Below are 14,216 nucleotides of genomic sequence, written 5' to 3' on the forward strand. Positions count from 1 at the left end.
AATGGAAAATACTATAGCTGCAAATACAGACTGTCAAGAGAGATTGGAAGTACCAAACCTAGTTTTAGAAGGTAGAGACACTCAACTAAAATGGAATTTAAAGATGTTTAAAGGAAAACCTTGGCATGTCTGTGGTGGTACTAAAGAAACTCTCTTTTTGGGATTACTATCATGCTGTTTTCTTAATGTAACTTAACATTTACAACAAAGTTGCTAAATTATTAATGCATCACTACCTTGTGGCAACACAGTAAAGATTCCAGAGAAGATAATATAAATATAAAATGCAAAAAAAAAAAAAATTTCAGAATGGATATATAGGCTTTTATTAGGGCAAGCGTTTCTATAACCATAAAATCTCTTTAAAACAAATAGATGTCCAAGTATCTTTGTTAAACAGTGATCCAAAATGAACAAAGTTAATAAAATCAACTACAAATGAACACATTTCAGCATATAAAACAGGTCTTCTGAAGTTTTTTTAACACTGAGACCTAATTACATTATTTTCCAAATTATAGTGACTAATAATGTGAAAACCGTAATTAATACAGATGACATAGGTGATACTGTACTTTCCCAAGGTAGAAAAATATATTTGATCTAATATTCTTATGAATCCAATTGATATCACAAAATAAATTTTACTGCAAAATTTCTTTTAAATCTCAAAAAGCAGACATACTGGAAATACAGACATTGCGTGGAAATAATTGTAAAATATTGTCAGGCACAGAAGTGTCGAAACATTATTGAAACATAAGAAAAAGCTATAAAGCGAAGGGTTGTCAAAATAGAGAATAAGAGATCTTCTGCAAGAAATGAAAACAACATCATGAAATAGCGGCAGCTATCTTTAATGTGTCATAGCTACAGAAATGCCATGGGGAAAATGAACAGAGCTATTTCCTGAGGTGGTAAAGAGAGCACAAGTGGCTTTGAAAATGCAGACACATCGCGAATTAACTTACCACCTTCTTCAAATAAAAGTGAGAACCTCTTGGGAGAATTTAAACAACATTAGCAGATACATCTTATGGCCATTCATGAAATGCTCCCTGTTTCAGTGGAAAACTATTTCAGTGGTGAAAATGACGTAGGAATCAGGAACATATTCTGCTGAGACACTAGGTAATTGACACTTTCCCGCACTGGAAAAAAAAAGATTGTATAAGAAGGCATCTAAAGTTATTGACTATATCAAATATGTCCTAGGAGTGATCCATGCCTCGTGAAGTAGCTTACCAGCTGCCACGACTCTGGGGTCCTCATGGGACTGATGTCTCCCAGCTGCACGACTGTCTGCACTCTCATTCCACCAAAGAACATGAACTGCAGAAATAAACCAAAAATAGACTTGAAAGACCACGGTGTTACTACAAGTAAGAAATACAGAAAAATTAACCAGAAACATTAAGGCTTATTCTTTAAATTGAAATAATGAGTATGAAAAGGTAAAACAAAGTATGTTTGTGGTAAGATTTCAGAGGGGTCAGAGATTGGAAGAGGTGTTTATAAATAATCCAACTGGCTTTATAGATGAAGAAACAGGAAACTGGAGAGGGGAAGTAAAGTAATGCAGCTAAAGACACTATCAAAACTAGACCCAGGTTTAGTTACTTTCTACTACATTTTACTTATTTAGAAAAAAAGGAAGATTATAAAAAAAATTGCGCTTACTACTAAAAGTTTGGATGATACACAGAAAAAAATAAAAAGTAGCATAATCTTAGCTTCCCAGAGAAAGCCTCTATTAATATTTAGTGTATTTTCCTTAAAAATAATACAAGTAAAATATAATTAGGGTCTTACTGATACATGTTGTATATGATGTACATGAATGTGTGTTATGTGCATACCTTGTGTCATACCAAATGGTTTGCTTATTGTAAACAATGCTGACATAAACTTCCCTAGAGCAGCCCGACACGTGTATCCATAATAATAATATTGACAACAACTACTACTAACATTTTTTGGAAGCTTACTACGTGCCAGGCCTACGTCAAAGCATTTTGCTTACTACGTGCCAGGCCTACGTCAAAGCATTTCCTTTGCGTCAAAGCATTTATCTCAGTCTTCATACGTAATAATCTTAGTTGATAGGTTATTATTATCATTTTATCGATGAGCATTGTAAGCACAGGAAGGTTAGAGTAACTCACTCAACATCACAAAGTTGTAAGTGGCATAGTTGTGATTCAAACCTAAACAGTCTGGATCTGATTATTTCCTCAAAATAAACACCTAAAATTCAAACTAAGAGGATCAAGGAGTATATCTTATATATGCTTATGTATGTACAGTATACATATTATACACTGTCCTTTAGAAATGAAGTACTGATTTATACTGAGCATATTCTCCTCCAATGCTGAGAATGAATTTAAGATTAAAAAGTGTGCACACACTTTCAGTTTTATCTTATAAAAGTTTTACATGTCCATTATAGAAAATTAAAATAGAAACTTAATAAACGAATCTCAGCACTCAAATGACCACTATATATTTTACATGCTTTGAAATTTCCTTCCTATATAATTGAACACACCGACACACCTATGCATATTTCCTAGAATACTGGCAAAAACAATCTAAAAATTAAGGGTGTTTATTTATATTGCCAAACTTATTTTGGGGAATAGTAAGCCAAAGTGAACACCACACAGTATGAGGACTTACTGTTTCCCATCCTATCTCATACTATAGCTATATAATGTCTTCACTAGCTGAAAAAAGGCATCTCACTATTAATTTAATCTGTCTTCTTTAATATATATTTAGCAATCATCTGTATGTTTACCGTTGCATAAGTTTTTATTTTTCATTTTGCTTTTGAATTTCATTTATGGTGTTTTGGGGCATGCAGAAAGATGGAGCCTTTTTATAATAAAATTGTCAGTGAATTTGTTTTCTTCATCGTTTCTTCATTTGCCTTTTGGCTTACAAATATAGTTCTCATCCAGGTTATTAAATAAATTCATCTATATTTTATTTTAGTAATTGTATTCCTTCTTTGTTCTGCATTAAAATCTATAACCATTTGAATTTTATTTTAGCATATGGTGTGAGATAGATACATAATAATTTTCATAATTTTTCCCTTCATGTATTTTCCAGCTTGTAAATATATTTTTCTATACACTGAATATTTTGTTAGGATCCATTAGTAGAAGTTAAATTTCTAGGTAAAGATCAGAAACTCAGCTTTGAATATGTTACGTTTGAGATGTCTCCGGGACGTTCAAGGAGGGAAGTTAAGGAGGCAAATGGATATAATCAGTCTTTCAAATATTTTATTAGCTATTCTTAGTCACTTACCCTTCCAGAGAAATTTTATACACTTCTTTTTAGAGTCTGCCACAAAAAAACTCTCTGAAATTCTGACTGAAATAGCTTTTAAGAGTTAAATGCCCCAATAGATGTTTATTAAATAAAGTATGTATACTTATCTGTCTATTTTGATGTATATACTTGCACTAGAGTATTAAAAAGTCATTATTAACCACGCATATGCATATTTCTGGCATATGTGTATAAATAAAATAATGTTTTGATCTTGTTCCTATGTCATTCATATATATGTACATGAATATATACATGAATGACATAGGAATACAAAGACCAAAATGTTGACTATTATCATTAGGTAGTGGGAAATGTCTATTTCCCCCTTTGGGCATGTCCATGTTTTCAGTATTTGTAAACATATGCAATACTTTTTCATTCAGAGACAAACTTTTAACCCAAAGTAACGTTATTTTTTAAAAAACCAATAAAAAGTATAATTAAGAGGGAAAAAAAGATAAAAAGAACAGATATTTTCTAGAGGCTCTGCAGATTTTATCATTTTGATGTATTATGGAAAACAGCCGTTCAGCATTTGAAAAAGGCTTCAAAAGGTGTTAACATTCTAAATAAATAAGAAGAAAACAGGTGTTTACAACCCTTAAAATTACAAAAAAAAGACCAAAACCCTAAAATTTGGCAATAAAAATGAAAATACGTGCCATAATGAAAAAGAGAGACAAACTAACCCCAGGAACTTAGTAGTTCACCAATATCTTTTGTAATTTCATAGACGGAATGGACAACCGTACCTCTGTTGAGGGCTCCAAATTCTGTGTGGAAAACGCCAACTAGTTTCGAGTAGCCTAGATTGACATGGGCATTGATTGCCCTTTTAAATGCGTCACCCCACAGAGCTGGTCCACCTGGTTTCATCTGAAAAGTAACCAGCTCATAGACTCCTAGAGTAGGGAGAAAAATAATTATTTTACAAAATAAATTTCTAATCAGGTTACTATGGTTCCAGTGGAAGGCTAATGTACATACACAAATATGGAGCATCATACACGTACACATTTATATGGACATATTTATGAATTCTTTGTATTATTTTTCCGTGCTTTTATGTTTATAAAGTCCTTGTCCATGTTTAAGGGTCAGTTTTTAAGCTTATCATACAAAACAAAAAGGAAGCTGTATCTAGCTATTATCTGAAATATTTTTGATCTATAAAATTTGTCAATAAAACAAATATTGAGAATTCATAATAGGATTAGGATTTTTGAGCTTCCCGAGTCTACACTTTTAGATAAGAAATGAGTAAGAAATGTATTTTCTGATCTATTTTTCCTTCTTTCCAGTTCTGAGAGGAAATATTTTTTTTTTTTTGTATAATTTCTCCCTATAGGATTCCATTTCTAACAGTAACAGCAAGTAAACAATGTAATATCTGAAATTTTGAGGGGAAAAAACAAACAAACAAACAAACAAACAAAAAAAACCCTAAAAAACTGAAGGAGATGGTTTTATTATTCCTAAATATCCAGGTCAACAGTTGAAAAGCATTTTACCTTCTGGTAAAAAGTATGGTGCCGATAGAAAGAAAGAAACTAGGGGACGAGAAGATTTGAGAAGTAAAATGAAAAAAGTATAAAGTTACTAGAGAATTACGAAGAACAGAGGAAAAGAACCAAGATTTGACACTGTTCTAGAAGCCACTTAGTTCATTTCGATAAAGCTGAAAGCTGAGGGGAGGTCTAGGTGAACAATGATCCAAATAAGACTTTTCAAATCTCTTGTAATATAAGATACATTACAGAATTTAGATTATGGGGAAAATAAATTTCAAATACAAATAAATAAATAAAAATTGAAATTAGTTTATGCTTTTTAAAAATCTGACTTTTGTTTAAAACTAGGTTGAGATAAATATTTCTTTAGGTCAGCGAGAAAGTGAAATCAGCAAGAGAAGACAAATCTTTAGTAATTCTCTTCAAACTGAGAAATAAGAGGAATACAAAAAAGTTAAACTATAGTAATAGAGCTTAACAGTTCAAGTTAATTCATTCCCTTCAGTCAGTCAGTCTTATAAGCAAAGATATACTTAATATATTAAGATTAGTTGTAATTTGTGAAAAAAATACTATGACAAAATTTCATACACTATCCTTCACCTACCTATAAATGTTTTCTCTACTCCAAATCCCCAACTTTTCAACTTTTACTCCCAGGTCAACTTTTTGTATTCACACCTAACTTTAAGAGCTTTTCCAAGTTGAAAAAACATTATTTAATGTTCATTGTTTTAATAAGCAGAAGCTCAAATTCATTTTCATCTCTATAATCACAACACATTCCTACCTGAAACAAAGGATAATTTTCTTCTTTTTCTTTGGAACCTTAGTTTTTGTAGCTTCAAATGCTTAGTATTTTCTTCATCAAAATTCAAAGTGACTAAGAGGGAAGGACTTACCTTCTTTTGCAGGCTTTTCTAATTTGCACCATGGCACCAGATAAGTAATCTCACTCTCTTGCTTATCAATAAGAGCCAAATTTGGAATGAGAAATTGTTCTTGCCATTCCTTATCTTTGGCCAAGGCTTTCCGAACTTCAGTTCGATGAGTAAAATTATCTGTGGGGAAAAAAAGGAGTAAGAAAAATAAAAGTTTTTTATTTAAAATCACCTAGACCTTTTATGGGATTTCATTCAATTCAGATGTTCACTGAGGCCACCTAAGAACACTGTGTTATATCACTGGAGATACGGGGGGAAAAAAAAAGTGACATCTTTCCCTACATTCCTCATGGTCTAAAAGGGGAGTAGAGATGTATATAACTAATGATGTCATATGGTGAGCTTTATAGGCTGTACTACTTAGTAGGTAGTTGTATGACTTAGGTAAGTTACTGAATCTGTGTCTGTTTCTTACTCTGTGAAATGAAGACAATGATATAGTATCTATACCTCCAGGGTTGTTGTAAAGATTAAACGAATTAGTACATGAAAGGAATTTAGAAGTGTTTGGCACCTAGTTAGTACTCAATATATGTTAACTATTCCTACTAATTTGAGAAATTTAAATTATAGTGCCAGTTTTGAAAATGATTATTTTTCTTTGGTGGTGATGGTGGTCAGGTCCAAGTTCACCTTGAATTATTAATAAATTCAACATAAATTAAGATGCATGTTTACAGCATCCTCTTCTTTGAACAAACAGCTTCCAAAGAAATAGTGCTGATTCTCTTACTTATTATCACTCATTCTTTTTACCCAGTACTATTTTTCTTCTGTTTGTTACACAAACAGGTATATACATTTACTAACAAATGGGCTTAGTACTATATTACTAGTAGGGTCTCATAAGAACTGACAGTAAAAGAATTTTCTATAGTTTATGCTGTAGATAAAGAATAACACCTATTTTATTGCTTAAATAAGTTATACTAGGACCTTACTAGTAATTTTTTAATGGGACATGATTCTACCTGTTGCACATTAAAGCATAAATTGTGTTTAAATTAGGTTTGTTTTATTCCAACAAGGAAAACCCCTAAACTATGGCCATGTTAAGTATAGAATGAGTACTTTTCATATTAAATAAAGTACTTTATATGACCAAACACTAAATGAAATTATTAAAAGTTCTCTGGATATCATCAAATCCTGATGTAGACTTCACAAAGATTTGACACTACTCTGGGGATTCCTGTTACCTATTCTCCTTCCTCTACTAAAATAGGGGTAGTTCAGCTTCAGTATAGGGACAACTCTGATTCCTTTGCCTTTCCGGAGAGCAGCATAATGATAGTGAATGCTCTAAAACCCTGGGGTGCACAGATGAAACAAATGTGGTTCCCTAAACATAACAAATTATTAAATCTCAGAATTGGGTGATGCCTAGAAGTTAACCATCATCCTCATCAACCTATACTGCCCTCAGGCCCCTACATGTATTGTTTCCACAAAAATCCTGATATCCAGCTGTAGCTTCAACAGTAAGTAAAAATAATTCTCTCCTCCTTTTATGATCTTAACCCGCTGGGGCTCTTATGATCAATGCTTTAAATTTTTCATAAATTATCTTTATAATGAACCATTCTCTAAATTTTCTGAGAATTAAAATCTAGTTCACAATTTTATTATTTGAAATAAGAGATGCCATTCATGATAAGGATTTGAGCAAGTAATTGTTAGAAGTATACCATTGGGAAGAATAACCAATGGATTTTCCTTCTTGTTTTTTTTGTTTTTGTTGTTGTTCTGCTTTTTAAGTTTAATACCTGTGTGTATTTATAGTAACAGATCCAAGAACCAAGTCACCTGTAACATTTAACAGAATGAAAATCTGTACTGAATATTTAAGTTGATGATTCATACCATACTTCCAAATATGAAACACTTTATTCATTCTGCCTCCAAATTCTACACTCCAGCATCCAACCATTTCAGAGTGAGCTGTCCGAAGATGTATGTTTTTCTTAAAATTTTCCAGAAACTCATTCATCTTTGAAGGCTTAAGGGAGTAAGTACGGAAGTCATAGAACGTTCCATCGTATTGTCTGGGGCCTGTAGCAAAAGATGAGCACACCTGAAGAAAGATAAAGAAATTTAAATTTTGGGAAGGTAGAGTTTATAATATTATGTTACAACCAAATCTGAATTTGGAAACAAGGGACACTCATTAGACTTATAATCCATGTTTGTACCTCTGATGTCCTCTGCCCATAGACATTTGTTTAAAGTGATGTCAATAAAGATAACTACTCTTAAGTATGCTGAATATATAGCTACTGTCTCCTAGCTGGGGTCCACCAGAGCCACCTCTTCATGAAAAGTTAATCGAAGGCACTGGGGTCTTAATTAGTCCCTTACCCAAGAACTACAATTAGGATTCTAATATATTTACAAATGTTTTACCTTATTTAGTCAATATTCTGTTTTTAGTCAATACTACATGTGTTACAGTTATGCATTTAAGTGAACTTTATAAAATATGCAGGCATGATAAAAATGTGTTTACTAGCGGAAAACTCTTGAGTTTTTGTAAAAATGGACATCACTGTTCAGGTTGAAGTACTTCCTAAATCCAAGGAAGTGGATCACTGTTAAAAAAAAAGAAAAAAGGACTGAATGTAACTAATGTGAAAGGAAGCTATCATCTATCCAACTGCATTATAACATGGTAGTAGACTGTATGAATGCTATCAGAGAAAAATCAACAGGCCAGAATCGTCTGAATCATTATTAGGTTTAATTACAGATGCAATGTGAAGAAAGGTGTTTAATTTATCCAATTTTAACAGATTGATGGAAATATCCTTAAGAACCATTAGTTCTTTTTGTATTAGTCAGTTATTCACTATATAAATTTTTGTTCTAATTTGTTCCAAGTCTGAGTGAAGTTAAAATTTTAGGTAGGAATGTCCTGCTAGAAATTATCCTCCGTGTATTTATATGTGTGTGTGTGTACACATACACACTCATATGGTATTTGGGTTTACAAATCCTTCTTATTGTAGGTTTGGTTATTACCTGCCAATTTTCTGAAGCTAATTAATCAGAATTACCTATTAAAAGTTTGGTACAAACACAGTATGAACAAATTTGGGGCTTATACTGACTATATGGTATGTCAAATGAAACTAGGAGACTACTTCCTCTGACATATTTTTATACAGTCTATGTATTTTATTTAATTGTGTAAAATATCATAATTCTAATTATCTACTTGAGTCCATTCTACTCATGACTACTAAAGTTATGTTCCTATTGCCCAAGTGTCTAAGCTTCCCTGAAGAGCAGGTATTCCCACCGAAAACAATTGCAGCTACTACTACTTTTGCTTGACATGCTTTTTGTGTCATTTTAACTAAATTCTAATAGGAGAATGTTATGCAAATAAACAACTGCTTAGCAGTATAGTTTAAAAAGTACCATAAATAAAACATATCAGAAAATGGGACAATGAGGGTATTTGTTAACAACTGCTTTTTGCAAGTTGAGTTCCAGGGAATCTGTATTTGGAAACAAGTATGTGGTCAAAGGCACATATTTTTATCTTTCACAGGAGAAACAGTAACAGGGGAAGCCCAGTGAAAGATTAAACAGCAGTGAGATGTGTGTTTGCTTGGGGGGAGGTGATTTTTTGTTTCATGCCAGAAAGCAAACTTATGCTGAAGGAATCATGAGTGATTCAGGCTTCCTGCTGCTCAAGTTCGGGCTCATTTTTGGCACCAATAACTTTCATTTATGAGAACTTTAGGTCGACATTTATAAAGTCAAAGTTCAGAATGAAGTTGTGAGGAATAATCCTTGGCCCTGCCCCATTAGAGAGAGAATCAGAATGATAAAGACTGTACTGCTAATCTTGGGTGAAAGGGCCATTAAAGGCTTTTCTTCAGTCTTTACCCGTCTCTAGGTTAAACCTCTTACTATCCTGTCCACAGAGAAAGGAGGAAAGTCTAAACATCGAAAGGAAAAATATCTCTGGTGGTTAGATTTACAGATTAAGCAAATTCCCAACAGTTAAGGCTGAATTACAAAAATTCGTCCTGTACATTTTCCATCTAAGGCTAAATGAGTTTGTTACCATCATATTTGCTACGAGGTTCCTGACCCTGCCTGGCTTGGGCACCCACGGACGGACACAGCGAGCGGCAGGTCTGGGCGCACGAGCCGGGTGGGCGTAAGCGCGGGGAATCAAGTGGGGGCGCGCGAGCCCGCTGGGCGCGAGATCGCGGTGGGCGCATGCGCGGGCCCGCGCGCTTCCAGCAAACGACCCTCCCTGGCTCAGGAAATGGCCGGGCGCGTCCCCACAGCGGGTACCTGAGGCACAAGCGTCCGTGCGGCCAGAGCCTTAGTTAGGCTGCTTCGGGCAACAAGCATGATGAGGCGTGGAGTGCTGAGAAGGGCAGCCAGCCGGTATTTTTTAGTAGATTCCTCTTCTTTTGACTTCGCGACTGGGAAGGAAAAGCTACTGGGAGGGAGAAGTGACTGGACAACTGCGTCTGCAGGCTCGGGGCGGGGCTCGGCGGATATAGCTCCGCCTCCGGTGCCCCGGGGGCGTGGCCGGGCCGCCCAATCCTCTCCGTGTCCGCTGCGGTCCCACACCCCGGCGCTTTTGGTGTTAGCTTGGACACCTGCGTTCCCCTTTGTTTCCTCCAACATTCTAACCCCAAAAGTCAGAAGTGACGTTGGAGTTAGCTGAATGCTGAGGTCATTCCTGTACCAACTTTCTGAGCCCATTACCTCAACTCCCATGTGCAATTCGTAAAAGGTGGTGTGTAGCGTGCGAGTGGGTTTGTCCACTGAGAAGGGAGTATGGATGCGTGCATGTGTAATGCTTTGCATTTAAAATCGTGGGTTATTGCCAGGTTAAGTTTTATTCGATATGTACATACAGCTGAAGACCACGGGGACTTCATTTTCTCGATTAAATGCACTCTCTCCCTATCGCCACTCCCACCATTACCTTGGGTGGCTTCTAATAATGATTTAGATTGTGTTTCTCAGGAGCTCAGAGGAATGGAGGCGCCAAACTAGATATAAAAGTTAAATTTAAACATACATAGTTTGAAATAAAATAGGTTTTTAAGCCTTAAAAGCAAAACAGCTGACCTCTGATATTGTCCTCCCTATCTCTGTGATCATTGGTCCCAGCATAACTACTTTCAATATTTTTCTGTTTCTTCTAATGCTTGTTTCCTTTTTTCCAAATTATAGACATTTTCTGATGTTTCTTGATATTTTCAGGTATAGGTATATGTATTGCTTGGAAAATGAGGATTTAGCTCTTATATGCCACTCCCCCAACATACACTTCCACATCAGATAATGCTTACATTAATAATAGTTTATTGTTACATTATTAATTTACTTTATATTAAATGTTCACATTTTTCTTACTAATTAAATTACATTATTACACACCTGATACATAATTAAACACAAAATTATACACGATAGTTATATTATTGCACACACTGAAGTAATGTTACTTACATTATTAAAACTAGGAAATAATTACAGGGCTGTCACCTGTGGTTGTATTGGTTGTGCCTTGTGCAAAGACTTTTGCATCATCTGCTCAGAGGAAGGGAGGCTTTTTAAAATTACTGAGTCCAGAGGGGGTGATTCAGTTTTTCCAGTTGACGAGCATCCATTTCTAACAAGGCAAGACAAAACAAAGCATCATCTGTGCCCAGACTGGATCTTTATGCTTCAAATTATTTTCTTAGAATTTTCTGCACTGGAATTCACAATTCATTCACTCATTCAACCGATATTTATTAAATTCTTTCTATGCTTGAGGCACTTTCCGAGAAACTGTGGTACAGGGGTGAACAAAAGACAAAGTCCCTGTCCTCTGGGTACTTACAGGTTGGAGGAAACTTTTTAACATGTGAAGAGAAAAATATATTAGGGATTAATAAACACTATGGGGGAAAAACAAAGGAGGATATGGAGAACAGAAAGTGCTGGAGGGAGGTAGTAGAGAATGCTGTTTCCCAATGTATTTTTAAAATTCATAGTAGGACTCATGTAGTTAGGTGCATCCATGTGACTAACTCCTGCCAGTGAGATGTGTTAGTGTACTTATGACCTGCTGTAAATGATCTTAAAGTAGTGTTGGAAGGTTTGTTTCCCTTTTTGTTCCTTATTATTTCTGCTTGCTGTAATGTGGATATAATGGCTAGAGTTCTTGAATTATGAGGTAGGAGCCACGTGCTGAAGATGGTGGAAGAACAAGAGAGAAAAAGGCTAGGTTCTGACACCATGGAACACCATACTAGGAGCCCTGGGCTGCCCATCTCTAGGTGTCTTCTACGTGAGAAATCATCTAGTTTGTCACTGCTGTATGGCCTAGACCTATAATCTTAATACGACAGTCTCTCTCTCTCTCTCTCTCTCTCTCTCTCTCTCTCTCTTTTCTTGTACCTGTCATTTATTAATCATCAAATTCTTTACCAAAAGAACAAATTTCCTCTCAATATGATTAAACCCGTTCATCAGCTTATCAGTTTCATCTCCTCGAGTTATCTTTTGGGTGTCCTTTGTTCTCTCCCTCCAGTGTCAGATAGTTCTCTAAGATGGCATAATAGTAATTCTGGGATCTTTTACTGACATCCTGGGGAATCTCATTTACTTTGTATTGGACCTATTTCCAAGATTTTGTATATTTTTTATTCTTAATTTTAGGAGAGGGTACATGGAAATTTGACTTTTGAGACTTGCATCTCTAAAAATGTTTTATTCTACCAACTCTTGATTCCTATTTTGGGTGGGTATAAAATTCTACATTGGAAATAATTTTTTCTCATATTTTTAAAGGCCATTCTTCGTTTTATTATACTTTTTCAGAAGACATTCTGAATCCTTTGTATGTGGCTTGCTTCTCTCACTTGGAACTTTTTATGTTTCTCTCTTTGTCCCTGGTGTTCTGGAATTTCACAATAATATTACTTGGAGTAGGTATTTTTCCCCCCCATACATTGTTCCTCACTCAGTGCACCCTCTTAATTTGGCCACTTTTCAATCCTGAAAGTTTTATTATATTTCTTGAATTTTTTTCTTCTCTTGTTGATCTCTGGAACTTCTGTCATTCAAATATTGTGCCACCAGTTGCTCTTATTATTTTCTTTACTATTTTACATGTCTACTGTTTTTGGCCTAGTTTTTTGGGGGTAAAAACCCCACAATTTTATCTTCTAACTCATCTATTGAATTTTAAACTTCTACTTTCACAGTAGTTGTTTCCAGGAGCTCCTTTTTTTTTTTTCTTTTTTTTTTTAATCCCTTCCCCAGAATATTTCTTCATTTCTCACTCTTTCTTTTTGGAAATACTATCCTCTTTTTGCTCCTTAGATTCAATATGTTTATCTCTGAGGATATTAATTACAGGTGTTTATTTTGTAGTTACTGTTTTAGGTCTTCCGGCATTGTTTCTGTCTTTTTTGTTTTTTTATGTTTTGTGTTTTATATCATTTGATCTGTTTTCTGCCCAGGTCCTAGTGTTTTTCCTACAATATTTTTGTTGTGATGCTTGGCCATCATCTCATGTTTTGAAATGAGAAAAATCTGAAAGCTCTGTGAGTATGGGTGCAGTCTGTCAAATAGTGGGCTTCACTGTAGAGTTGTCTGGCTATTTCACTGAGGGGAAGTAGCCCCGGCTGTTATCAATCTGTAAGTCATGTCTCTTAGTCTAATCAGTTACCCCTGTAGGAAACTTCCAGAGTCACAGTTTCCTGTGACCGAGGAGGGAAGGAGGCTGGATCTCTCAGTATTTGGTAGGTAGCTATTCACTTTATTTTTATGTTTATGAGTGGTTCTTACTCCTTCAGCTGTATCTGGTATTCAGGAACGTGGTTTAGCTTTTTAAGAATATATTAAATAGGCTAGGCTAAACTGCTGTAACTAATAGATACCAAAATGCATAATGTTTCAAAAACATTAGGATTTTCTTCCTGTTCCTTAGGAATCTAAAATAGGTTTTCCTAGTTAGCAGGCAGCTCTTTTATATGTGGTGGATTAAGAACCCAGTGGCTTTGCCATCCGTAGAGCCCTATCACCAACAGCATCTAGCTAGCAGGTAGAGAGGATTTCTAAGATGAAAATATTTAACAGATAGTTAAGAGTAAAATTCACGACTGCAACTTAGAGAGGGAAAATGTTGGTAAGTGCTGCTACGTGTCTAAGACAATCTCGTATTCACTTCTTCACAGGTTTTAATTATCCTCAAAACTCTGTGAGTTAAGCTTTATCTCCAAGTGAGAAAGGTGAGGTTCTGAGAGAGAATAATTTTCTCAGGTTCACTGCTGCTAAGTGGTACATGTAAGGTTTGAATTCAGATTATAAAACCAGTTCTGTTGAACATTTGTTTTTAAAAGATGTGTGATCTTTCATGTAATTTTAGATGTGTAGTGGAAAA

At 34.9% G+C, this 14,216-nt stretch overlaps 1 protein-coding gene across 1 annotated transcript; it reads right to left on the bottom strand.

Annotated features, from left to right (window-relative positions):
• Positions 1 to 302: 302 nt before the first annotated feature.
• On the bottom strand, positions 303 to 10,309 carry NIPSNAP3A (nipsnap homolog 3A). Its single transcript, XM_074330785.2, has 6 exons — positions 10,115 to 10,309; positions 7,667 to 7,877; positions 5,762 to 5,920; positions 4,101 to 4,250; positions 1,246 to 1,332; positions 303 to 1,151 (listed from the first exon to the last, which is right to left on the bottom strand). Exons 1-6 carry the CDS (start codon positions 10,172 to 10,174, stop codon positions 1,075 to 1,077), a joined length of 744 nt encoding a protein of 247 aa, XP_074186886.2. The 5' UTR covers positions 10,175 to 10,309; the 3' UTR covers positions 303 to 1,074.
• Positions 10,310 to 14,216: the final 3,907 nt, after the last annotated feature.

The sequence above is a fragment of the Rhinolophus sinicus genome, chromosome 16 (assembly GCF_057876585.1).
Source record: "Rhinolophus sinicus isolate RSI-liver-muscle chromosome 16, RSI-T2T, whole genome shotgun sequence".
Taxonomy (NCBI): domain Eukaryota; kingdom Metazoa; phylum Chordata; class Mammalia; order Chiroptera; family Rhinolophidae; genus Rhinolophus; species Rhinolophus sinicus.

Coding starts and splice junctions, on each gene's coding strand:
- NIPSNAP3A (XM_074330785.2), bottom strand. CDS start 10,174: ATGCTTGTTGCCCGAAGCAGCCTAACTAAGGCTCTGGCCGCACGGACG. Junction 5,921..7,666: donor GTTTCATATTTGGAAGTATG/GTATGAATCATC, acceptor TTTTCCCCACAG/ATAATTTTACTCATCGAACT. Junction 1,333..4,100: donor ATTTGGAGCCCTCAACAGAG/GTACGGTTGTCC, acceptor TTATTTCTGCAG/TTCATGTTCTTTGGTGGAAT.